The sequence below is a fragment of the Bison bison genome, unplaced genomic scaffold (assembly GCF_000754665.1).
Source record: "Bison bison bison isolate TAMUID 2011002044 unplaced genomic scaffold, Bison_UMD1.0 scf7180017864123, whole genome shotgun sequence".
NCBI classification, from domain to species: Eukaryota; Metazoa; Chordata; class Mammalia; order Artiodactyla; family Bovidae; genus Bison; species Bison bison.
The window spans coordinates 243,923-271,309 of NW_011494695.1; the positions used below are offsets into that span (position 1 = coordinate 243,923).

Here is a 27,387-nt window from a genome sequence, read left to right on the forward strand (position 1 = left end):
AAATACCATCAGTCTCAAATATTAAACACACAACAAAATTACAGATGATAAAATATTTCTGGATATGTAAACCTTTCTATATTTAGGCAAAAGGAATGTCTCTTTTAAAGCATTTTCACTTTTAGAACAAATGGAAACAACCTTTTTTTTTTTTTATACTTACTGTATATTTGATTCCCTCCACAAATCGGTGGTGATGCTGAACATGCTGCAGTTCGTCCTCGGGGTTGGAAGCAGCGTAGATCATGCCACAGGACTTACACATGGTGGCTCCGAAATGTTTCTGACCTGCATCCTACAATTGGAAGAGGGAAAATAGCCCATCTAAACACATCACAGATAGCTCTACATTTAGTTCATGTAAATTTGTCCATTCATTCAAATTTGTCCTTATTTTTCTTTTATGCTGGTATAGGTGAAACATAAATGAAAGTCTGGTTACTCTTTCTCTCTACCCATCAACAAAATAGAATGAGAAGAGCCTAACATGCCATCGTGATAAAAGTGAAATTGCCTCTTTGAATGGACAGCAGAAAAAAAACACACCAAGATTCTTTAGCTGGACCCATAGTTCTAAGAAGGAATAAGATGAAATCATAAATATTATAGCTAAGATGAAAAATGCAACATCCTTACTAAGCTCTTATATGAGAGGCCTAAAAAAGCCTTATTTCAAAGAAGCAGAGCAAAATTTCAGGACTTATATAGCATTAGATAGCATTTTTTCCTTAAATGGTTAGGAAAAATTAATTTAAATTAAATATTAAATAAATTAAATTAACATATTAATAAAATTAAAAAATAAATATTAAAATTCTTTTCCCCAAGAGTTGATGAAAATTAAGTACAATGCATAGTAAAAGTTCAAGAAAAGCATTGATAAATTAATAGAGAATTCAGGGATATTCAGTGTCAAGGTTTATTAATTCCTATTCGGTCTCAAGGCACTACTTAAGGCTACTGATAACACCAAATTTTGAACTGTCTATATAGGTGTTTGCAAATTTTCTGCCAAGGGCCAGATAGTAAACATTTTAGGCTTTGCATGCCACATACATTCTTCTCCTTTTCTTCCCAACCTTTTAAGAATATAAATGCTATTAGCTCAAAGGCCATGGTCCAACTTTGGCCCACAGGTATCATACGCCAAACCCATATCTAATGCAGTGTAGCTCTTCTCGTTAAGTCTTTTTGATTCCGAGACAACTCATTCATCAACATTCTACTAAACTGCCAGCACTCCCCAACACTATCTGTTCAAAAATATCCTTGACTAGCTTTAAATGTTGCCACAAGAGCAAAGGTAGCATTTACAAACTCAGAACATCTGTAACTCCTGGTAACTAGGCTAAGACCACACGTCAGACTTCAGGTTCTATACATGAGACCCACGTACAGGAGGAGCTTTGTTTTAAATTTACTCACAATGATGAGCTGGTCTTTTGTTTCTTTGTTTGAATCTCTGGTATTAGTACTCTTCTGTATGTTGACTTGTTTTAAGAAGTTAGTAGATGTGGTGGATCCCACAGAAGACTGTTCTTCAACTAGAGATCTTGAAATAGAAAGGTGGTAATTGTTATTTAATAATTTTAACACGTTTGATAAATTATAATGAAAAGAAAACATATGTAGATAACATTTGCAGAGGACTTTGCAATTTTTAGTGCTTTCTATCAGTAATAACTTGAAGTAATAGGGCTATAGAAACAATGAGAAGCCTGAGGCCCACTCAGACAGGATCAGTAGTCAACTCAAGATAAAGTAACTAGGGAAGAATGATGGAAAGACTCAAATTCCTGTCTTCTAACTCCAAGTTCAAAGGATTTCATCAATAGTATCAGATGCATATGGGTTTCCTAGGTGGCTCACAGGTAAAGAATCCACCTGCTAAGCCGGAGATGCAGGTTTGATCCCTGGGTCAGGAAGATCCTCTGAAGAAGGAAATGGCAACCCACTCCAGTATTACCTGGGAAATCCCATGGACAGAGGAGCCTGGGGGCTACAGTTCATGGGGTCACAAAGCATCAGACATGACTTACTGATTAAACAACAACAACAAATCAGATGCATATACATAGGATTTCTTCATAAGTTGATGTCACCTTTAAAAATTAATCTTTTCTTGCTTTTTAAATCTTAAAACAATATTTACCCATGCAGGCATAAAGATATTCATGGAATGCCACAGCAAATAAGTAAACACTATACTGGATCTCACAGACCCACAGGAAGTCAGTCACCAGCAACCAGCATATTACAATCCAACAACTTTTTACTGGGGCATGGGGAAGTGAGTGAGCTGCTGCTGTTGCTGCTAAGTCGCTTCAGTCGTGACTCTGTGCGACCCCATAGACGGCATCCCACCAGGCTCCCCCGTCCCTGGGATTCTCCAAGCAAGAACACTGGAGTGGGTTGCCATTTCCTTCTCCAATGCATGAAAGTGAAAATTGAAAGTGAAGGCGCTCAGTTGTGTCTGACTCTTAGTGACCCCATGGACTGCAGCCTACCAGGCTCCTCCGTCCGTCCATGGGATTTTCCAGGCAAGAGTACTGGAGTGGGATGCCATTGCCGTCTCCGGAGTGAGTGAACTAATACACACCTAAAACAGCACCCTGCTGCTGCTGCTACTAGGTCGCTTCAGTCATGTCCGACTCTGTGAGACCCCATAGATGGCAGCCCACCAGGCTTCCCTGTCCCTGGGATTCTCCAGGCAAGAACGCTGGAGTGGGTTGCCATTTCCTTCTCCAATGCATGAAAGTGAAAAGTGAAAAGTGAAAGGGAAGTCGCTCAGTCGTGTCCGACTCTTCGCAATCCCATGGACTGTAGCCTACCAGGCTCCTCTGTCCATGGGATTCTCCAGGCAAGAGTACTGGAGTGGGGTGCCATTGCCTTCTCTGCACCCTACTAGTCTCAAATTCTTAGACAAAAAACAATTTAGCTGGATAGATGTTGAGGCAATCTTTTCCCTTTAGGAGACAATGCTGGGGCTGGCTTATAGAGGTTGCAAACTGGAGCCTATAGGCCAAATCCAGCTACCAGATATTCTGATTGGCTCACACAGAGTTTGGATTAGCTACGAATATTTTAAAATCTAGAGATTTCACTTAAAAATGTGTATTTCCAATATTGCAAGAGACACTGGAAGATCATTAGACTTGTTCACCAAGGAATCTAAGAGTTGGAGCCACTGGCACAGGCTCTTTTAGATGGAGTGTGCTTCTCCAGTTGGCTGCAGTCTCTGTAGGCACTAAGTTTATAACCCTTGCCTTACAATGAAATGACTTTCTTCCAAGGATCAAAGAAATAGAAATCTCTAGAGTAGAGGCAAGGGGGTGTGGGTGGGGGAACAAGTATCCAAAGCAAGAAGTTCAAACAGAAACTCACATTGATTAAAAAAAAAAAAAAAAAAAAACTGGAAAAATACCCTATGTAATGCTTTATGCTAACCCAATCTGTCCTCTTATCATCTGACTAGAAAATAGCTTTTATAATGACTTGACAAACCTATGGTGAGAAATATATTTCACATCATGACCAATGCAGATACACATACATAACTGGGAAAAAAGACTCACTAAATACACTTACTATGTGAGAGATGTATTATTCCATTAAGGAAAAATGCTAGATGTGATGCCCTTAAATTTTTATTGATGTGACAAACTATCAATACTAATAATACCAACAATATAAAAAACACTTATCTAGGTCACTGACTCCTCTATGCCTTATACAACCTTTGCTAAGTAACTCAGCACTTCCCATCCTTGCAGGCCTTTTTACTTCTAGCCTAGCAATGTTAACACTTTTTTATACACATTTGTTTAAATGTCTGTCCTCTTCTAACCATGACTTCCTTGACAGCAGAGCCATGTTGTACTTATCTTCACATCTCTAAAATTCAGTGTAGTTCAACATCACACAGTATTCTATAAATGTTCGCCAACTGTAAGAGTACAAACCCAGACAATCTGTGATCTACCTAAAGTAAAAGTCAGAGTAAGCCACAGGAAACTGATGATATCTGACTTTTTGGGTCCTACCTAATGAGCAAATTTCAAATGATTCAACCAAGTCTCCTAACATCTCCCTGTGCTAGGTTAGTTTACACACTGTTAGCTGATTGTGATAGGTTTTTATCCTCAATAAATAGAAGACAGATGAGAAAAGGGAAAGGTGAAAGAAATTAGGAATATGGTCTCTGAAGGGGAAAAGCTACCCACCCGACCAATCTCCAAGACAATTTATGGTGAGATGCCCTAAGAGCAGGAAAACTTTACTAGGAAGTTCCCTGCTCATTATCTTCAGATGTTTATCATCAAACAGGGAAAAAAGAAACAAAGCTGCTTACTGAGCAGCTCCCTAGAGAAGGAAATGGCAACCCACTCCAGGACTCTTGACTGGAGAATCCCATGGACAGAGGAGCCTGGTGGGCTATAGCCCATACGGTCTCAAAGAGTCGGACACAACTGAAGTGACTTAATACTGCCTAGTGAGGTGTTCAAACTGTTAAGAAACTTCGTTCTCAGAGCTTTTTTGCATATACTTATAAGCACCCATGCCTCCCCCAGTTCCAGTTTTAGTTTTGAGCAGGATAGTGTGTAGCTTCAGCTGGAAATTATAACAGCATTGAGTTGCTGCAAGTTACTTATTCCTCTGGCCAGTCTCCTCATCTGTAAAATGGGGTAATAATGGTATCCACACCATGAGATGCCAAGTGCCCATTAAACATGAACTATTATCAGTATGTTATCACACAAAGGAGGCAATACAGCCTAATGGGCTTTGATTAATCATGGATTCTAGTCCTGGCTTTGTCATCTAAGAGCTGTGCAACTGTGGCTGAATTACAAGGTTTTCTCTGCTGCAAATGGTAATAATGATACCAAGCTTCTGGGTTGTTGTGGGGATAAGTGAAAGAGTGAATATAAATTATTATGGGTCAGGTATTATACAAAAATTGAAGAAATTACTGTTATTCCAGCCCATAAAGGTCTTTTCCTTCTCTTAATTCTTCAAGTTCTTATGAAGTTTCTATGAGAGGGTCTAATTTCATCTCCTATTCTAAATATTTCAATGGGGAAGAGAAAAATGCTCTCTAAATTAAATAGTATATGAAAAAAAGAGAAATCCAATGGACTCATAATTAAACCTTGAACATTAAAATAAGAGCAACCCTTACCTTTTTGTGTTGACTGAAGACATAGTGAAGATGGGATAGACAATGGACTCAGGAGAAACTGGTAAGGGAAAAAAGTGAACAATAATTTGTATTCCAGAATAAACTTAAAGCTTTAAAGCATAAGATTTTCAAGATTAATAAAACAAAAATACTCACAATACTTGATTTTAAGACTAACAGTAATAAGACAGTACGGTATTGACAAACAGATCAATGTAACAAAATAGAGCCCCAAAACACCCACCACCTATGCACGTATAGTCAACTGATTTTTAACCAAGAAGCATAAGTTAATTCAATGGCAAAAAGATAGCCATCAAATTATGCTGGAACAATTTGACATCCATATACAAAAAAATGACAAAACTCACATAAATTTAACTCAAAATGGATCACAGATCTAAATGCAAAATGTAAAACTATAAAACTTCTAGAAGAAAATTCCACATGAACCTGGGTTTGATAATAAGTTTTTATGTACATCACCAAAAGTACTCCAGTAGCAATAGGCACATCAAGTCCAGAACCTGGTTTCCAAATAATATTCCCCAACAGAAGGGACCATGGTTCCTTGGAGAAATGGCTGAGCCTAGGACTAGGTTAGGGAAAATGCAAGAGGAGCCTATAGCCTTTTGTAGTGCCAGAAAGTAATAAGTAAGTGCTCAAAAAGCAAAAGAAGGGGACATGTCAAAGAGAACTGACCCAATGGTCAAAGCTGGAACAATATGAATGACAGAATAAATCATGTAGTATTAGACTTTAATCCCAAATATAAAATATTCATGGGTGCATACTGGTGAATATTCAGGAGTCTATTTATTTACTTACAAATTGAGTACATAAATGGGAGCGAAGAGATAACTCTTCCTAACAGAAGGATTCCAAATAATATATGTGAAAATTTCCCCCTCCAGGAGATGAAGCTTAATCCCCATCCCTCCCTGAAAGGGTAGGCTAGACTTAACGACTTACTTCCAAAGAACAGAGTTTGGCAAAGGAAAAAGGGTAACTTTTACAGTGGAGAAATTGGGCAAACCTGACCAACCAAGTGATAGAGATTAAGTTAACATCATCTATAATGTCATTTGGACATCGCACCCAAAGTGGTGAGAATGGCATTCACCTCAGTGGCATTCTTCCTCCAAACCTATAACCCTGGTCTAACAATGAGAAAAACATCAGACAAACCCAGGTGCAGGAACATCCTATAATATAACTGGCCAGTACTCCTCAAGAATGTCAAGGTCATGAAAACAAAGAAAAGACTAAGAAAATGTCACAGACAAGAGGAGACTATGGAGACTCGGCAACTAAATACAATGTGATGCCTAGGCTGGGTCCTACAACAAAAAGGGGATGTTAATGAAAAAAATCAGTCAATTCCAGATATAGCTTAGAGCTTATTTAATAATATACCAGTAATTAGTTTCTTAGTTTTGACAAAAGTATAATAGTCGTACAAGATGGTAACACCACCTTACCTGTCTCTGAGAAACCTACAGGTCAAGAAGCAACCAACAGTTAGAACAGGACATGGAACAAAGGACTTGTTCAAAATTGGGAAAGGAGTATGACAAGGCTGTGTACTGTCACACTACTTATTTAACTTCTGTGCAGAGTACATCATGTAAAATGCTGGGCTGGATGAATCACAAGCTGGAATCAAGACTGCCAGGAGAAATATCAACAACCTCAGATATGCAGATAATACCACTCCAATGGCAGAAAGTGTAGAAGAACAAACAAGCCTCTTGATGAGGGTCAAAGAGGAGAGTGAAAAAGCTGGCTTAACACTCAACATTAAAAAACTAAGATCACGGCATCTGGTCCCATCAGATAAATAAAAAGAGGAAATAGTAGAAGCAGTGACAGATGTTATTTTATTGGGCTCCAAAATCACTACAGATGATGACTGCAGCCATGAAATTAAGACACTTGCTCCTTGGAAGGAGAGCTATGACTAAACTAGACAGTGAATTAAAAAGCAGAGACATCACTTTGCCAACAAAGGTTTGGTTAAAAATATTGTTTTTTCCAGTAGTCATGTATGAATGTGAGAGCTGGACCATAAAGAAGGCTGAGCACTAAAGAACTGATACTTTCAAAGACTCTTGAGAGTCCCTTTGATTGCAAAGGGATCAAGCCAGTCAATCCTAAAGTAAATCAACCCTGAATATTCATTGGAAGGACTGATGCTGAAGCTCCAATACTTTGGCCACCTGATGCAAAGAACAGACTCACTGGAAAATAAGACCCTGATGCTGGGAAAGACTGAGGACAGGAGAAGGGGAGACAGAGGATGGGATGGTTGAATGGCATCACTGACTCAATGGACATGAGTTTGAGCAAACTCCAAGAGAAGTGAAGGAAAGGGAAGCCTGGAGTGTTGCACTCCATGGGGTCCCAAAAGAGTTGGACCTGACTTAGTGACTGAACAACAACAATAGGGTAAATGGGGTAAGACAGGTACAACTTCTCTGTAAATCTAAAATTACTACAAAATGAAAAGCTTATTTAAAAAAAGAAAAGAAGTGGGAGTTCCCTGGTGGTCCAGTGGTTACGATTCAGTGCTTTCATTCCCATGGCCTGAGTTCATTCCCTGGGTCCAACCTCTTACTTGAGAGATCTCTTCCCTAGATCACACTTAATCACTGGCAGACCCAGACAAAACCCAAAACTCCTGATTTTGGGTGCCCTCTTATGGCTTAGTGAATTCTGCTTACAATTGGGCTTTGATCACAGATATATATATTTTTCACTCCCTCCTATCATTTGGGGTAAAAGCATAGGTATGATGAGAACACCTGGCTCTAGATAGCTTAAGTAACTGGGCCATATCTCACAGACCAATTAATCAGAGTATTTTGTCTTAAGTTCTCCCATAAATTCTCCTTGTCTCCTCCTCAAAATGCACTGCACTGCTTATCATAGAAAACAGTGTTACCGAGAGCAACACAAAGTCACGGATACTGAATATTTTAAAAAGCCAAAATAGTATTGTATATAATTTCATATTGACACATGTAATGAAGCATTATTACATGAAAAAAACTCATTTTGAGAAGAAAAGTTCTCTTACTTACCTGCTTTGTTCTCACTGAAAGACTCCTCTGAAGGACAACTTTTATTTTCATCAGTTTTACATTTCCTTGAAGAAATGACTCCATCTGATGCATCCTGAAAATAATGAGTAAAATTAAAGAAACCTATAATTCTTAATCATCACACATTTAGCCAATGAATCCCAAGAGATTCGTTTCTAAAACACAATATGTATTTTCATCATGAATTACATTTCATAATGACTTTAAATCCTCAATTTTCAGTTTGTTTTAAGGAAAATTTCCTCTGTATTTACTAAATGTAATACTTTTAAAGTAAAGTATTACATTTATATAGAGTGTGCATATTTAAGTTTATAATTTGTCATCCTGTCAAAAATGTATTATTTCCTGGTAAAGATGACAGAATGAAAATCATAGAACAACCTGTCTACAAAAATAAATTGAACAACAGAAAAATCAGTAAAAATGGCAAAAATTTCCCTAGGAGCCGCCAAACTGAAAAGAGCCAACCCTTTGTCACAAGCTTTAAAAACAGGGAGCAAAGGAGAGAAAAACATCCTGGAGTAGTTGGAGAGGCTTCTAACTCCCACTTTTTGGATAGTAGCAGGGAGGTGGGAAAAACAAAGGAGAAAAACTTGTTACAAATTTCAGTAAACACTACTTATTTGATGAGACTTAAGAGAACATACAGCTTGGGGGAAAAGGAAAAAACTTTTGATTAAAGAACTCCTATTCAAAATCATAACTATCTCAGAAGAATGGGGGACAGGCCATCAGTTTGCCATTTCTCAAGGCTCCACAGAGTTGGGAAAAGGTTATGCACGCTCTAATGAAAACAGGATTTACCCTTAGCTGTGCTGTGCTTGGTTACTCAGTCCTGTTGGACTCTTTGCAACCCCATGGACTGTAGCCTGCCAGGCTCGTCTGTCCTTGGGATTCTCTAGGCAGGAATACTGGAGTGGGTTGCCATACCATCCTCCAGGGGATCTTCTCAACCCAGGGATCAAATCCATGTCTCTTATGTCTCCTGCACTAGCAGCCAGGTTCTTTACTGCTAGTGCCACCTGGGAAGCCCCTAAAAACACTAACTATCAAATAAAAGTTTCTCTGAACCACAGTCACGAAGGAACTTAAATAGCTACCTCCATAATACCAAAACCATAATACCATATTACCAAAAAAATGATGGTAGGCTTCATTAAGCCAAAAAAGGGAGGAAAATCCTATTTTTCTACTCTGCCTCAAAATTCTTTATAATTATGATAGTATATGGCTTCATAAAAGCAGTCCTCCAGACTGTAAACAAAATTTTGTTCCCATATGGCAGTAATCTCAGGGAACAAAGTATCAGGCTACCACTTGACAGGTCTTCATTTCCTTCCACTAAATCAATGTATGGAAACATATCTAGATCAGACCAGTTTTGCTGCTAATTTTACTTACTTTGTAAACATTTAAGTTTGCAGTTACCACTGTCAATGTTTTTTCCTGTCTATCAAGTATTACCAAGTATATTGCTAAATGGAACATGTTCTTGCTTGCCTAAGCCATAAGAGCAATTCTACTAATTATTTATACTGTTTCTGACAAAAAAAAAAAAACACAACTGTATCTTGACAGGGGTTTTAGTTACATGGTATGTGAGTTTATCAAAATTCAGACTATATATCTGCACAATTCACTGTATATAGATACATGTCAATTAAAAAAAATAAGGGGCACCACTCAAGCTAAAATTAATTCTCAATCCATGTGTGTATATTGGGGGGGGGGTCTTCTGCATTTCTCATCTTATTAGCCTTCTCCATGTCTATTTGATAATGAAGAGACAGTCTTGTTAAAACGACATGATGATTTCTCGGCAACATTTCTTTCTTTTCTGAGCTTCATTTTAAGGGACTAGCTACACACACACATACATACTTCCTACCTACATACATACAGATATGGTTTTCCCTGGTAGCTCAGTCAGGAAAGAATCTGCCTGCAATGGAGGAGACAGGGGTTCGATCCCTGGGTTGGGGAGATTCCTTGGAGAAGGAAATGGCAACCCACTCTAGTATTCTTGCCTGGGAAACACCATGGATGGAAGAGCCTGGCAGGCTACAGTCCCATGGGGTCACAAGAGTCAGACATGACTTAGCAACTAAACCACCACCACCACCATATACAGAGAGAGCCAACTTAGTTTTAGAAGCTATGAATTTCCATTTACCTTTATTAATTTCTCTTCACTTTTACTTCTTTCACTCAACAGCTCAACGTTCAGTTCTTTTTCTACTAACACACACTTTGGCGCTTGCCTTGTCTCAAACCTTCTTTCATTGACAGTCTCTCCATCAGACTCTTCAATAACTTCTGATTTATTTTTCTGGGTGAGTCCCAGTAACAGCTTATCTTCCAGGGATGATTTTCTCAATGAGGGCTTTTTCCTACTAACAAAAAAAGCTGCTCCACCCTGGAGGGTAACTTGTGGTTTGACCTTCTGGCTTAGAACTCGAGGAGCATTCAGATTATTTTCAGCTGAGTAACAATTATTCTCCACAGTTGGCTTATAGGTCACTCGGTACTGCTTGGAATTTTTAGAATTCTTTGATACAGGCTTGATGCATTTATATCCCACTTGACACTTAGCAGTTAAACTCTTCTGTGGTTTTTTGTTCATCTTCTTGGAGCAGACTGGTTTTCCTTGCATTTTTTCTGTCATATAGGAATACGATTTATCCTCATTATTAGTTTTTAGACCAATGGATCTACTCTCTTTTATCAGCTTTCTCTCCAATGGATTGAGGTACCACTTATCTTTGTTGTAAAAGGATACAACAGACACAGCAGATTTAAATGGTGAACCTTTATTTGCAGATGGCAATCCATTTTTAGTTGTTCTGAGTGGACTTGAAATCAAATGGCCTTGTTGAGAGCAATGAATCTTTCCTTCATTTTTATCACTGGTTTGGCAAATGTGCTTTTTATTAGGTAATGGAAATACATTTTCAGTGAAGTCCAAAATTAATTTCTTTGATGGAATATCTGATAATGGGCTATGAAAGGAAACAGTCCATTGATAGTTATTTTGGTTCGGTTTTTATGTCAATTTACTACTAAGCAATAAACAACTTCACCTGGAAGGCATATTAAAAATATATCTCCAAAAGCATCTATCTACATACACTATTAGATTAGCAGTAGGAATTCTCAAATTCTGTCTTTACAAAGTATTTGAGTATTTTTCAAAACTAAGACCCCAATAATGTTTGTGAAAACACTTTACAAAGAAGCTTTGAGAAATGTGTGTGTGTGTATGAGTGTTTTAAAACCTATTTCTAAGTTTTGGCCATATACTCTGAAACAAGTTCCCTAAAATGATTAACTATACACAATAAACTGACCACTTAGGGCCTGTAGTTTATATCTCTGGTATAACATACACAGAGTACACAGCTTTCTAGGATTGCTGTGTATAATAGGATGATCACCTATTATATGCAAAACAGCATGTTAAATATTACATGAGAGAGCAGAAAGAAGCAAGGTAATAAAAGATCTGACACATATTTCCAAGGTAACAGGTAACATAGGTAACAGCCCTTTTTCTGATTCCCTCCAAAGGCACTAAAGAATTAATTATAAAAGCTTATATTATTTCCAGACTAGAATTAGAATATAAAGTATTACTGTAACTACAAGGAGTAGGAAATGAAAGAATGGAAATATTTAGACATAGAAGAGAAGATAAAAAATATTTAAGACGGTAGATTTTTTTAAGAATTTCCACTCAGGATGAGACTTACATGTCCTGGCTCAAAGAGCACTGCTTCCTTTTTGTTGGCGTTAAAGTTGACATCCTAACTCCTAAAAGCAACAGAACAATAACCAAATAAATCCAATGTGTATAAAAACTGCTATATCAAAACTATGATTTATAATACTGAAACAGTTCTCAGACGGGTGATGGTCCATTAAGATAAAAAAAAAGTTGTTTTTTTTTTTTTAAAGCAAATTACTTTGATAAAGGTTTAAAGCATGAAGGGAAAAAAAAACAAAAACAAAACACTACCTCACAAAGAAAGTGAAGTCTCTCAGTAGTGTCCAACTCTTTGCGACCCCATGGACTGTAGCCTACCAGGTTCCTCCATCCATGGGATTTTCCAGGCAAGAATACTGGAGTGGGTTGCCATTTCCTTCTCCAGGAGATCTTCCCCACCCAGGGATTGAAACCGGGTCTCCGGCACTGTAGGCAGACGCTTTACCGTCTGAGCCACCAGGGAAGCCCCTCCACTAATTAAGCAGAGACAGTACAATTTAATTTAAGAAGGAACAGTACAAATTTCAAGCTGGAAAATGGTCCTACCAAAGAGGAAGGATTTTACCCCATTTCAGGACACACTTTCCCGACTTCAACAGCCTGATGAATTCATCTCAAGTTTAATCACTCTATATCCTGGGCAGCTGTCCTTCCCATAGCCCTCACCACCCGCCTCCCCCCAAATCCCAAAAGCCCTCCTGCTGTTAGATGCTCTAGCCCTAGGCTTCCAATCCACCCTGCACTTCCTTGGTATCCATTTTGCGTATTTTCTCTTCTCGTCTTTGGCTTGACGGTCTTTCCCTACAGGCTGCAGGTACAATGAAGGCAGAGACCATCTCTAACTTTTTCATCAGAAGCCAGCAAGAAAACAGGGAAGCATAATTCTCACACATTTTATTAGCTGAGGAGCCGCTTGTTTTCTTATTTACAAAATACTCTGACCTCCTAAGGCTGCGAGTAATAAACACAATGACGCATGTTAACTCTCGAGCAGATGGTATGTTGCTCAATAAATTTTCCCTTCCCCTTCCTTTCGGATCAAGTGTATTTTTAATACACAAGCATAACTTTCAAGTTATACAGAAAGACCTGAGTCTCTGGAAATTCGTGTCGAGCTGCAGCTTTAAAGATCTTTCTGAGGCTGAATAAGGAAAGACAGGAGAGAAAAGCGACCCTGTCCCCACACGCTGTCAGGGCAAAAGGGCGAGAAAACTCAGCGTCAGAAAGATGGAAACCAGGAGACCTGGAAGCGCGTACACCAGCTCCTCGCTCTTGTCTCAGCCTAGAACGCGCCAAGCACCGAGCAAAAGCTCTCTTCCTTTGACATTCATCCCCACGTTCCACAGAACCTCCTGATCCCCTGGTTCTTCCACATCACGCCTCGGGCCCACGCAGCACTTACCTGGTAGCACCTCAGACAGGCGACCTCTCCTCAGCCGAGCCCGTGGTCCCCCACTGTATTCAAATTCTCGCGCGCCAGTCCAGGCGGAAACCGCTGCGTTCCGATTCGCCGCTTCCCAGCTTCTCCAAGGGCCGGCTCGACGATTGGTTGTGCACCAGCGCTTGCCCCGCCTCTTAGGAGGTGGTCTCCAAGAGTCTCCCGCCCTTGCAAGACTGAAACCTCTCCCCTGGTGGAAACCACGTCTTCCAGAACCCCTTGGGCAGCGCCAGGCTCCTGTCGGGAGGCCTTACCTAGGTGCATTCTGGGAGTTGTAGTTTTCCGCAGAATGAAGGCGTTCTCTGGTACTGGACATATTGAGGTCACTTGCTGTAAGATTTTTTTTTTAATAGCAGCCTAAGCTTACTCCTTGGAAGGAAAGTTATGACCAACCTAGATAGCATATTCAAAAGCAGAGACATTACTTTGCCAACAAAGGTCAGTCTAGTCAAGGCTATGGTTTTTCCTGTGGTCATGTATGGATGTGAGAGTTGGACTGTGAAGAAGACTGAGCACCGAAGAATTGATGCTTTTGGACTGTGGTGTTGGAGAAGACTCTTGAGAGTCCCTTGGACTGCAAGGAGATCCAACCAGTCCATTCTGAAGGAGATCAGCCCTGGCATTTCTTTAGAAGGAATGATGCTAAAGCTGAAACTCCAGTACTTTGGCCACCTCATGTGAAGAGTTAACTCATTGGAAAAGACTCTGATGCTGGGAGGGATTGGGTGCAGGAGGAGAAGGGGACGACAGAGGATGAGATGGCTGGATGGCATCACTGACTCGATGGACGTGAGTCTGAGTGAACTCCAGGAGTTGGTGATGGACAGGGAGGCCTGGTGTGCTGCGATTCATGGGGTCGCAAAGAGTCGGACACGACTGAGCGACTAAACTGAACTGAAGATTCTCAAGTTACTTTTCACATTTGAAGCTATAATGTTGGCGATCAGTCGCTAAGTCGTATCCGACTCTTGGAACCCGATGGACTGTAGCCTGCCAGGCTCCTCTGTCCATGGGATTCTCCAGGCAAGAATACTGGAGTGGCTTGTCATTTCCTTCTGCAGGGGATCTTCCCGACCCAGGAATCCAACCCAGGTCTCCTTCATTGCAGGCAGATTCTTTACCGACTGAGCTACGGTTACTTTTTTTTTTTCCCTAGTGGTGTTAGGGGAGAAGGCAATGGCGCCCCACTCCAGTATTCTTGCCTGGAAAATCCCATGGACGGAGGAGCCTGGAAGGCTGCAGTCCGTGGGGTCGCTGAGGGTCGGACACGACTGGGCAACTTCACTTTCACACATCGGAGAAGGAAATCGCAACCCACTCCAGTGTTCTTGCCTGGAGAATCCCAGGGACCGGGGAGCCCGGTGGGCTGCCGTCTATGGGGTTGCACAGAGTCGCACACGACTGAGGTGACTTAGCAGCAGCAGCAGCAGCAGCAGTGATGTTAGGTGAAGCAATTAAAAAAATTTTTTTTTCAAGTTAAATAAAAAATTAAATCACGGCAGTAACATCGACATGCCAGGTATTCATGAATGTTTTAGTATTTTATTTCATTCACCACAGCCTATGGGATATGTACCATCATTCCCATTTTATAGAGAATAAAACTGAGGGCCTGAAAACAATTATTATTCATAGGACAGTGTAGATTCTTCCTTTGGAAAGCCCAAAAGTTCCTAAAGCACTCGTTTGTTATTAGCTACGTTATTTTGTGTACCACCTCCTAGTACACTCTCTGGCACATTTCTTAGTTCTAAAAAATTCAGTTAAGTGATGCGCTTAACTTCACATAAGAAGATAATAGAAATAATCAGGTTAAAGCGAAATGCTGATGGGAACTGAGTCAGATCTTTCCCACTTTACAGCCGGAAGATGTGAGGTTCCCTCAGCCTCCTAGGTAACAGATGGCAGATCTTGGATTTAAAGGTGGAACAGTACGAGTCCAAACGCAGAGAGGCATACTGCCTCCGGTGAAACTATCTTTAATTCTGGAGTGTTCACCACGTCCTAAACCTTTTATACCTATTAACTTACTTACCCTTGGCAAAATAACCTGTTTATTAACCGCTCCATTCATACTCATTTTGCAGCTAAGTGCAGCAACCGAAAGTGCCCAACAAGTGATGGAGCTAGAATGAAAACAGTGGAGGAATTTGGGTTCATTTAAAATTTAATGAGCTTCTGTACTAAGTTCCAAGTACCGTGATTAGTTCAGTGAAAGCGTAGCCGTGAAGAAGGCACAAGGTTTCTACTTTCGGGGAGCCCAGATGCGGGTGAAAAGCGGCAAATGAAACCAACCTGATAGCCCACAGGGTGGAGGTTCTAAAAATAAAGCCAGGCAGTGGCATTTCTCTCTTAAGATAGTTCCCCGCATCGTTTTCCACCCACCAATGCTCCTGCCTCCATCCTCTTCCCTTTGACCCCCAAATAAATTGAGTTCCGAGGGCGCCGACACCGCCTCCTCAGCAGAATTGGAGATGGCGCCGGCGACAGGCGTTATGACGCGACCCGACGTCAGCCGGAAGTGCGTGGAGCAGTTCCGGGGAACGCGGCCTCCGCGCTTCCGGTATCCTGAGCTTCCAAGTTTGAGTACTGCTGCTGGGCGCTGTAGTTGTCCCACCGCCGCTGGCATCATGGTGTTCTACTTCACCAGTAGTAGCGGTGAGTGGTCGCCGAGACCTTCCGGGTCCCTATCTCGACTGTGGGGCTCCGAAGCCGGACCTCGAGGCCACCGCTAGCCTGGTCCTTAAGTGCCTTCTCGGCAGTGAGTGCCTCTTCCCTCGTCCTGATGGTCTCTCCACCGTGTCCGTCCCAGTCCTCCCAGTGTGCCTCCTCGTCAGTGCCTGGTTTGGGGGGAGGGAGCGTAGAGGGTCCATCCCCAGTGCTCTCTTTGCCTCCGGTCGGTTTCCCTTTTCCCTTCAGAAAGACCTGTCGCTACCTGAAATCAGGCAGTTTGTGGACTTATTCACACTACCATCGTGAAGTCTTCTCTTCCCCACCCACCCCCGTAACATTTAATCTTGCTGCTCTCTGGTAAGAAAGGAGACACCTGCCAACAACTCTGCCTTACAGAAAGGGCGCCTTACCCTTCCAGGAAAGGGTTATTGGGTTTGGATGCTACCGAAAGACTGGAGTGGCGAGACATACACTCATTGGGCAGAGTTAATGTCCCAGATTTTGAAAAGTGACATGATAGTTTCTGATTTGTCTTTGGCAGGCAAGAAAAGGGTGTGTTTAGTCCCCAGGAACTGCGGTGTCTTCGTTTCTCTACTTATATTTTTCTCTTTGCCTTAAATCAACCCCCTAGCTAGCTGCTCCTCCCCAGAGACAGCCCTCGCCTATCTTTTCCAAATGCCTTTCTTTCCTTGTTCCCACCCCAGGATTGCTTAGGTATATCTCTTGGGGGAATCCCCTTAACACAATGTATACGTTCAGCATTGCACTTAACATATGATGTTAAACTTTTGTCTGCTTGAGATAGAGTGTAAGCCCGTTGAAGGCAGGTACAGGCTCTCCTTGTTCCGCTAGCATAGTGCCTGGCTCTTAATAGGAACTCAATAAATACTTACTGAATAAATGAATGCTATTTTTTGACTTCTGGCACACTCTATTCTATTGCTACTCTCTGCCTACTTGTTAAAGGTGAAATTTAAGTGAAACTAGCAATAGTGGTTATGTGGGTTTGAACAGGGTGGCACTTGCTCTTTAGAGATGAGCAAGTTGAAGCCCAGGAAAGTTGTAACTCACAGAGCCCTCCTCTGCTACTCCGTCACACTGTCACATCTCATTTTTCTCACTAGTTTAGGCTTCCACAGTGTGCTATTAGCCATTTCTCTGTTTCCGTGGACTTAGTTTTTTCTTATCCATATTATTAAAATTACTAGAAACAAAATTCAAACTAGCCTGAAAAATCATTCTAAGCTCCTAATTGCATTTTTATCTGCTGTCTGTCCTGTTCTGCCCCTCTGTCATAATATAACAGAAGCATCTTTTTGTAGCTTCTCCACTCAGAAGAGTCCTTGACAACATAGTTATCCATACAAGTCCAACAATGGAATGACAAATATAGGCAGGGCATGTTGTTGTCCTTCTTTAGTTGCTAACTCCTGTCTGACTCTTTGAGACTCTGTGGACTGTAGCCTGCCAGGCTCTTCTAACCAGGCAAGAATACTGGGGTCAGTTGCCATTTCCTTCTCCAGGGGATCTTCACTGACCCAGGGGTCAATGTCTCCTGCCTTGCAGGCAGGTTCTTTACTGAGCCACCTGGGAAGCCCGAGGCAAGGCGTATAGGTACTAAATGTATTTTACACAGGCTACGTTATTCTCCTTAAAGCAATTCTAAATTCTTTGAGTGCCAGTCATATATATGGAGATGCCCCTAATAGAGTAGAGGGCTTCAGTTGATTTGTGGGTCATTTTTTTCTCATTGGCTTCCATTGCAGCATCAGAACTGCTTCCTGTCGGAAAAATATTTGGCCTCTTAGGTCTAATAAATCTACAATTGTGCAGCTTTTAAAATTGCAGAGTAATATAGTAGTAAAATTTTTTACATATTCCAGTATGGAAAACAATTTGAACATACAGAATCTTCAGGAAATGACTTCAGATAGATAGATGGATAAGCTTTTCAACCAACTGATGGTTTACTGCAATAAAACCCCCCTTTAAAAAAAAAAAAAGTGGGCTGGAAATCGCAGTAGAAAATTTTTGCCTTCTCTTTTAAAATTAGTATCTCTGATTAAAATCTGCTTATTCTTTCATGCTCCCATAATAGATTAAGAAAACAATAACCTTGCTGTATTTTCAGTGTCAAATTCAAGACCCTCTGATTTATGGATTCCTGCACATTAGTGCATTAAGCATGTTAAGTTCACATATGTTTTTAGTACCTTTTACCAGTGTCCTTCTCAATATAGACGGTTCTGTAAATTATGAAATTATCACAACACCTCAAAAGTTGGGTTGATTGCTACACCTGAGTCAGGAGTCTTCAAGACAACTAGTTCTCTTACTAATTACATTATTTGGGTGAGAGTTACAAGAGTACTAGAATAATTCAGTTTACTCTTCCTTTATCCCTCTAACATGGAAAGGGAAAGTTGCTCAGTCATGTCTGACTCTTTGTGACCCCGTGGACTATACAGCCCATGAAATTCTCCAGGCCAGAATACTGGAGTGGGTAGCCTTTCCCTTCTTTGGGGGATCTTCCCAACCCAGGGATTGAACCCAGGTCTCCCACATTACAAGCAGATTCTTTACCAGCTAAGCCACAAGAGAAGCCCAAGAATACTGGTAGCCTATCCCTTCTCCAGGAGGTCTTCCCAACCCAGGAATCGAACAGGGGTCTCCTGCATTACAGGTGGATTCTTTACCAACTGAGCTATCAGGGAAGCCACGGAGGAGAGCTTAATTCAGACTTCTTACTCAGAAGTCATGCTTCTTTTTAAAAAAATTTTATTTTCTATTTTGACATTTCAGTCTTTTGGAAAAGTTACAGGAATATTAAAAGATTTCCTTTATAGCCTTCTCTCAGATTCCCCAAATTCTAACATTTTTACCACATATGCCTTATCTCCTTTTCCCTTCTTCTTTTTCCACGTTTTCCATCTCCCTTTGCCCCACTCTGTCTCTCTGCACACACACAAACACACTCACAGGTTTTTTTTTTTTTTTTCCTGAACCATCTGTAAGTTGTGTCTTACCCCTAAATACCTCAGGGTATTTTTCTTAAAATCAAGAATATTCTGTTATCAGAAGGCATTGTTCACTATCCAAATTAGGAAATTAACATTGCAGTGATACTATTACCTAGTCAGCAACTTATATCCAGTTTTCATCAGAGTCCTAGTAATGAACTTATCACAAAAGAAACCTGCAAATCAATTGTTGCATTCTGTTGTCATTCATTGCTCTCTGGAGTCTTCTGATCTGGAGCAATTGTTCAGTCTTTGTCTCTCATGACACTGTCTGTTGAAAAATTATTCTGTAGAATGCCCCTCAGTTTGGGGTTGTAGCAGTTATGTTATTAACCACCTCATTTTATAGGTCCGCCATCCATTATCCGTCATTCTCTTGGCAGAAGCTTAGCTAGCTTGCCCTGCAGAGACAGCTTTGTTTACTTCAATCATTAAAAAAAAACAAAACACCTTTTTTTCTGATTACAAAAACCGTCTATATATTTTGTAAGCAAGTAGGTAAGGTCACTGTTAACAGTTAAATATATATGTATCCTTCCATAGTATAAAGAAAATGGGTGTGTGTATTAGAAACATAGGTAAGCATGTTTATATGTACAATTATTATTTTTTTTTACATATTGAATCTTACTGTTTATAGATAACACAGAAATACTGTTCTGCTAGTTATTCACCTACTTTTTATTTTTAATGGATCCATGGCATTTTGTTTATGTGTTCTATATTCTTAATTAACGCCTGTTCAGTTTGTATGAAGAGCTTCATTGCTTGGTGAAGTGTTAATCAGTAGGGTATGTACTCTTGGTGGTGACATTATAGGATCAAAAGGGTGTACAAATATAACAGCGCCCCCAAGTGAACATCTGAAACACTTTTTAGTTGTCCTGCAGTTGGTATTTGTCCAAAGCTGTGCAAAGGGCTTATCAGGATAATAAAATACTTAATTATAGACAGATCTGTCAACTAGTCAATACAAACATTCTCTCCTTTCAGACTTCTCTCAACTACTTCCAAGTACTTATGGATGGTAGTCATCATAACTGCTCACTAAAGGAATTGGGAGTCTTCTGTTCCCAAGAAGGGCAACTATGCTTGATCATTTAAGGAGCTTTTCATTTGGAAAGTACAGGCAACCCTGAATTTACGAATCTACAAATGAAAGAGTTCAGAGGTCCACTTAATAGAGTAGTTCCAGCTCTGGAGCGACAACCAGCAGACCACCTAGCCCAACCTTAACACCTGTCAGCCAGGCTTTGTAGACAGAGACCCAGTGGCTGTTAATTCAGGAGTCTAGATCCAAATGGGGTCTAACAGATTTTGGTAGACTAGCTCAGAAACTCAGGACCCCGTTAGGATTTCAAAACCTAACTGATGGCAGATGGAGGAGCCCACAGCAAAACACACTGGCTCAGGAAAGCCAATGTCATTTCTAAGGTAAGCCATACCCGGAATATCCAGTTTGATTTAGGGTAGGAGTTAACACTGATTTCACATTAGAAATCGCTATAAAAAGAGATCTTTAAAAAAAAAAAAAACCAATCCCCAGAGATTTGGATTTGGTTGGTCTTAAGTGGAGCTGGAGCAAAATTAGGTGATTCTATAAACAGGGTTCAGTGTCACTGATGAGAAGAAGCTTGAGAGCCATGTTGCCCCTGAATGTGGTAGGGAGCCAGGTATGATTTGCAGCACCCCTGGAATGCAACTAAATCAAATCATGGAAGATAAACCTTACCTAAGTATTGGAACCTATTTTTAAATGGTTAAGGTGATGAGTTTGGGTGGTTTTTTGGAAAAAAAAAAAAAGTACATATATATATATATTTTGAAGAAAGCAAAAGTAGATGATGGAACTAGAATTGCATTGTGCTACCTCCCTGAGAAAGTAGGAAAGCAGCCATTTTTAAGAGGATTGGTCAACGTTTTACAGATTGTCAGTATTTTAGACTTTGTGAGCCACATACGGTCTCTCTAGCTTATTCTTCTTCATTTTGCTTCTTTCAACCCTTTAAAAATGTAAGAATCATTATGAGCTCAAGGGCTGTCCAAAAACAAGGCTGGATTTGGCCTACCAGCCATGTTTTGCCAACCCATCATAAGCATTTGTCCCTTGTTTTTCCCACCAAATAGGTGTGTCTGTAATGATGTTATCTAACTATGTCTTATTTTTGTTTTGTCTTAGTTAACTCGTCTGCTTACACTATTTACATGGGAAAGGATAAATATGAAAGTAAGTTTTCAAAAGCATTTGATTTTGAAATTTCCAGCAGGTAAGTGTTAATTGCCTATTCTCTCCATGGTTTGTTGGATGAGTTTTTAGTTAACTACTATAACCCATTAGAAGGAATTCCAAATGATTAATTTTCTTATAATGTAGTTGTATCAAGTGATAATTGAGAGAATTAGACCATTTGTTGCTGATTAGGAACTTACATAGTTTTGCGGTATCATTTGATTTATGGGTGATAGGAATCAGAAGTTAACCTTTGCTAGTTTTCATCAAATAAAAATAATCTGTGGCTTAGACTTTTGCAAAGATCTTTTTCTGTACATTTTTACCTCATTTGAGAAACATATCTTGGTTTTTTTGAGGCAGAAGATGGTTCTTTTTGAGTTGAAATGTGAACAGTGTTTTGAAGCTTTCTTGACCACTCTCACACATATATCTATATCTTTTTATATATATATACACACACACAGACACATCTATCACATAAAATGTATATAACATTATAATTATGATGATGTGATAGTTATATAACAATATAATTATAAATCAGATCTATACAACTGTTTTGAACCCTGCTATAATCATAAGCAGACTCAGTGTAAGCAAGACTATCACATCCTAGCCAAGAGAAAAAAACCGTATAGCATAACTCATTTTTAAACAGTTTTTCCTTATAATGAATTTATGCCATTGACTCTGGGTGTGACTTAATGGAAAAGCAGTGTGCAGTGTATTAAAACTTGAGTTTTATATTTCTCCTTGTAATCCATGAATGTCCTGGGTAAATTTTCTCATAGCATCCTCCTGATGAACGTAACTGAGGATGCTGCTGATACCTCCCTATATTACACTGAGCAATAAGGCACAGGTATATCTCCCGGAGTTTGCTGAAACTCATGTTCATTGAGTCGGTGATGCCATCCAACCATCTCATCCTCTGTTGCCCTCTTCTCCTTCTGCCCTCAAGCTTTCCCAGCATCAGGGTCTTTTCTGATAAGTTGACTCTTCACATCAGGTGGCCAGTGTATTGGAGCTTCAGCTTCAGCATCTGTCCTTCCAACAGTTATTCAGGGTTGATTTCCTTTAGAATTGACTGGTTTGATCTCCTTGCAGTCCAAGGGACTCTCCAAGAGTCTTGTCCAGCACCACAGTTTGAAAGCATTGATTCTTCCGCACTCAGCCTTTATGGTCCAACTCTCACATCCGTATGTGACTACTGGAAAAACCCTAGCTTTGATTATACAGACCTTTATTGGCAAAGTAATGTGTCTGCTTTTTAATATGCTAAGTTTGTCATAGTTTTTCTTCCAAGGAACAAGCATCTTTTAATTTCATGACGGCAGTCACTGTCCACAGTGATTTTGGAGTCCAAGAAAATAACATCTGTTACTGTTTCCACCTTTTTCCCATCTGTTTGCCATGAAGGGGTGGGACCAGAATAGGGGTCAGTTTTTCTGTGAACCTAAAACTGCTCTGAAAAATAAAGTCTGTTAAACAAAAGCAATGCAAAATGAGATAATATTAACAGCAGACATACAGAGAGTAAATGTGATCAGGGAGAGCCAAGAAGGCTTCTTAGAGGAGTGGGTTAAAGTGGACTGGCTAGATTGTGGAATCCTTTAAACCTCAGTTGTAGGAATTTCTTTCTATAGATATAAATCTAGATACAGAGTTTACACCTCCGGATGTAAATTTAGATTCTACCCAGACCCCATTGGAGTGGTATTTCACTGTTGTTAAAGTATATGTAGGAAAAAAACCTGTCGTGTAGGACATTTTTTCCCCAGGTACTTTTAGAGTCACGCACTCTCCTAGTCTGCTGTTAAAATGGTATCACGTTTTTCAGGTGCTATGTTCTCTACGGTGCCTAGCACATCACATTTACTTCTAATAGTCTTGCTGACTTCTGACAAAGGACTGGATGGAACAAAAAGGAATTTTAAGTTGGACAGTTTTCTTTCAATAAAAAAAGCTTTCTGATGTGTTCTTTATTAGCCAGCAGGTGTCACCAGGGAGCCAGACATTGCCCAAATGAAAAGAAGTTTTTATAATTTCCTTTTTCTCATCTTTCTGATTATTTCTTGGAGGTTTGCTCAACTTTTTACTTGCACTTATAGAAAACTCTTCAGAAAACTCAAGGTGTATGCATTTGCTTAAAGTGCCCTCATCTGAGAGGGTACTCTAGCATCTTTTTGCTTTTCTGGACGATAAATACCTCATTCAAGTTAGGTAGATTGTACTTGAGTACATTTTAAATCATCATATGTGAATCACTTTGTTTATCTTTTTTTATCTTTTTATCTAATATCAGTACCAAGTAATGCTTCTGTATTAAACACAGTTAGTTACTAATTATTGATATGATTCACTGGAGGTATATATTGAAATAAAATATACACACATGGGAATTCCCTGCCAGTCCATTGGTTAGGTCTCTGCACTTTCTGCTGTGGCCCAGGGTTCAATCCCTGGTTGGGGAACTGAGATCCCACAAGCCATGTGGTGTGGCTAAAAAAAAAAAAAAGCATACAGTTTAAACAAATACTTCACCTTTGTTCACTTCACCTTTTGAACAAATGCTTCATGATTGTAATTGTTCAATTGTAAAACCTGTTAAAAGTGTTTTTAAAAAAAGAAGGTTAAGTGAAATATGCTAAAGTTTACTGTAAGTTGGGAAGGGAAAAAAATACCGGTCTTTTCCACAAAACTTTTTCTCTCTCTTAATGAAGAAAAGAGTAATTCAAAAAGGCTTTGATGATGGAAAATTAAAAAAAATTTTTTTGAACAGTTTTTGTTTTATTTAAAAATTATTTATTTTTTATTGAAGTATAGTTGATTTAAAATACTACTTAAGGGAATTCCCTGGCAGTCCAGGGTCAGGACTCAGCACTTTCATTGCCAGAGCCTGGGGTCAGTCGCTGGTTGGGGAACTAAGATCCTGAAAGCTGTATGGTATAGCCAAAAAAAAAAAAAAGAACCAAAGAATAATTTTAAAACTGAATTAAAATTTTAAAAATAAATATTATATTCGTTTCATATGTACAACATAGTGATTAGGTATTTTTATAGATTGTACTCCATTTAAAGTTCTTACAAAGTAATAAAATTTAAAGTTATTACAGCTGTATTTCTCTGTACTGAACAGTGTATCTTGTTGCTTATTTGTTTTTACTTTGTTCTCTTCTGTCTCTGCAGATGAAGATCTGATAAAGTATGGCTGGCCTGAAGACATTTGGTAGGTAACAAATTTTGGTTCTGCTGTTTACAGATCGTTATTTACTTTCTGAGACTTGGCCAACCACCTGACTCCTGTGATTAAAACTACAACTCGTGGTTTGCCATTTGTTTATGACTGTTCAGTGGTAAAAAGCTGACCACCAGCTCCCTTCACTTATAAGTACCACGTTAACTGGGAAGGAGGCCTCAGAGATGGACCTCAGGCCTGACTGAAAAGGTCTTCAGAACATAGGCTTACTTTTACTGCCTGTGTGTCTCCTCAGAGTAGGTGGCTGATACCGCCACACTGAAGCCCCAGAGATCTCCAGATCTGTCACGCAAGAGATAAGAATGATTATATATGTTATGTAGTTACCTGCTGTAAGGTTTGGGGCAGACATACCTGCAGAGAAATGATTACATATTCAGATGCACTATGAGAGGCAATTCACAATAGCCTTTTACCTGACATTAAAAGAAAAAAAGTAAGTGGAAGAGAAATTTCCAACATTCAGCCTACATCTCCCGGAGTGCACTTACTGAACTGGTGTCTACAGATGCCTGATACCCATGTCAACACTCTTAATATTAATAATCTTGAGATTTAATGTCTTGTTGGAAGTGATTGACTAGTATTTCCAGAAGCTATTTGAGGTCTGATGTGAGCTGGCATAGCCCTAAATTTCAAGACCTGTTCCAGTTCATAAACCATTAATCCTGGAAACGTTCTGAGGCATACAAAAAATGAATGAGTTAATCTGCATTCCAGGGCAGATTTTCAACCTGGGTCACCTTGATGTAGACTCTGGAACTGAACCTCTGGGAATGTCAACATCTGAGTTTATACTAGGAAACCTCCTACAGTGCTTGGAAGCAAAGAATTTTTCTAGGATTAAATGAGAATGGAACTAAACTCATTTTTTAAAGTCTTTATTGAATTTGTTGAAATATGGCTTCTGTTTTATGTTTCTGTTTTTTTTGGCCGTGAGGCATGTGGAATCTCAGCTCCCCAACCAGGAATCAAACCTGCACCCCCTGTATTGGAAGTGCAGAGTCTTACCACAGAAGTCCATCATGGAAGTCCCTAAATTCTTTTTAAACAAAGGAAAATAGAAAAAGTGTGCGTTTACTGCCTCCAGACTCCCTGCTACTGCTACTGCTAATTCACTTCAGTTGTGTCCGACTCTGTGCGACCCCATAGATGGCAGCCCACCAGGCTCCCCCGTCCCTGGGATTCTCCAGGCAAGAATGAGTAATATATCCAGAGACCCCACTTGAAGAAGTAAAATTACCCAACTTTGGGTGCTCTGCATCTCTACAATCTCAGGTCAGGGATGCTCATATATTCAAGTTTCTAGTCTCTGTATTCAGTGATTAAGCAGGGAGAGGAAGGTAAGTGGAAGAGAGAGAACTAGGGAACTAGTGGGCGTAATTTAAACTTGGAGTGAGCATTTGGGACGTTTGTTAAGGAAGCTTGCTCCAAATAGTTTACAGAGCTGACGTTTTTGTTTGTTTTACACTTCAACCAAAGCCCTGAATATCTGTACATTTCCCCTGTCCTTTGTAGAGGTGTACCTATAAGCCTGAAGTTCAGGTAGATGAGCAGTGGTATTGCTGTGTGTGTTTTAGTACTTTGCCTGCCTGTGTATGAACCCAGTATATATGTATGTTGAACTATATATGTATTTCTACTGACAAAATTCCACATCAGGGACCTGTAAGGGAAGTGAGAATACAGTCAAGCTACTATGGGTGTGTAGAAAAGAGTTGTTGTAAATAGAGAACTTTAAATTGGAATGGGAGAAGTTTTCTCAATTGAGCTTGCTTATGAATGGGGTATTTTTCTAACATCCTAAAACAGGGTAGTAAGATATAATTTCTAGATTTTCAAGAAGCTTATTTTCTGGCTGGACAGTGCCGAGCAGAAGAAAATCAGTAGGAATCTCTTACATGAGAATGCAAATGAATAAATGAACCTGAAGAAGAAAAATAAACCAAGATGTTATGTTCATTTCTGGCTGTCAGTATTTGTGAGGAGTAAAACCTAGAGTCATCATAGACTGCCAAAAAACGTGTAAAACTTTTTTGTATTCAAAGTCACTAGCAAGATGCTTAACCTTTTTAAAGAGGGCATTACAAACAGCATAATCTTGACCTTTAAATAGAATCACACTGTCTACATCTTGGAGTGGGTATAAATGTGTAACCATTTTCAGTTCTAAAAAATTCTTTAATACTAATAAATTATCTAGAGAAATATATAATGGGCTGTGATGTTGTTCCCTTAAAATTTTATTAAACATTCTTCAGTCTTGAAAGGACTAAGGAAGAGAAGACTGAAGTTAACAGAATCAGGAGTGACAGCTGTGTGTTACCATTGTTTGCTAGCATTCTGAAGTCATCTTTGGGTGTTGGGAAGAGAAATCCACCTCATTTGGTGATTTATAAAGGTGAATAACTTAAAATCCCCAAATGTTGGGTTAGGTGAAAAAAGGATATTTTAAAAAGATTTAATTAAATTAATGAAAGATAGAACCTTAATGAAAGGTAAATGCAGGACTTTGGGAGTAAGAGGGCTTTCTAATACTTTTAGGACAACATCATAAAGGGCAATCACCATGCTTTCCCAGGAATCGAGTGTTAGTGTCATTGTTAGATGTAAGGCTAAGTGAATTGGGTTTTGGAGTTTTTTTAGTTTTGTTTTTTCTTTTAAAATTAATTTTTACTGGAGTATAGTTGCTGGATGAATTGCTAGTCTGAC

At 39.6% G+C, this 27,387-nt stretch overlaps 2 protein-coding genes across 2 annotated transcripts in view; one reads left to right on the forward strand and one right to left on the reverse strand.

Moving 5' to 3' along the window:
• ESCO2 (establishment of sister chromatid cohesion N-acetyltransferase 2) overlaps positions 1 to 13,727 on the reverse strand; it is a 28,353-nt gene extending 14,626 nt beyond the window's left edge. The window contains exons 1-7 of the mRNA XM_010839594.1: positions 13,455 to 13,727; positions 12,039 to 12,099; positions 10,463 to 11,288; positions 8,266 to 8,359; positions 5,183 to 5,240; positions 1,426 to 1,552; positions 164 to 295 (exon numbers count right to left, since the gene is read on the reverse strand). Coding sequence (XP_010837896.1) covers positions 164 to 295; positions 1,426 to 1,552; positions 5,183 to 5,240; positions 8,266 to 8,359; positions 10,463 to 11,288; positions 12,039 to 12,091 — 1,290 coding nt within the window. The 5' untranslated portion in view covers positions 12,092 to 12,099; positions 13,455 to 13,727. The remainder of the gene's footprint in view (positions 1 to 163; positions 296 to 1,425; positions 1,553 to 5,182; positions 5,241 to 8,265; positions 8,360 to 10,462; positions 11,289 to 12,038; positions 12,100 to 13,454) is intronic.
• A 2,302-nt stretch (positions 13,728 to 16,029) lies between these two features.
• Positions 16,030 to 27,387, forward strand: part of CCDC25 (coiled-coil domain containing 25) — a 33,086-nt gene continuing 21,728 nt past the window's right edge. The window contains exons 1-3 of the mRNA XM_010839595.1: positions 16,030 to 16,148; positions 21,363 to 21,410; positions 24,606 to 24,645. Coding sequence (XP_010837897.1) covers positions 16,121 to 16,148; positions 21,363 to 21,410; positions 24,606 to 24,645 — 116 coding nt within the window. The 5' untranslated portion in view covers positions 16,030 to 16,120. The remainder of the gene's footprint in view (positions 16,149 to 21,362; positions 21,411 to 24,605; positions 24,646 to 27,387) is intronic.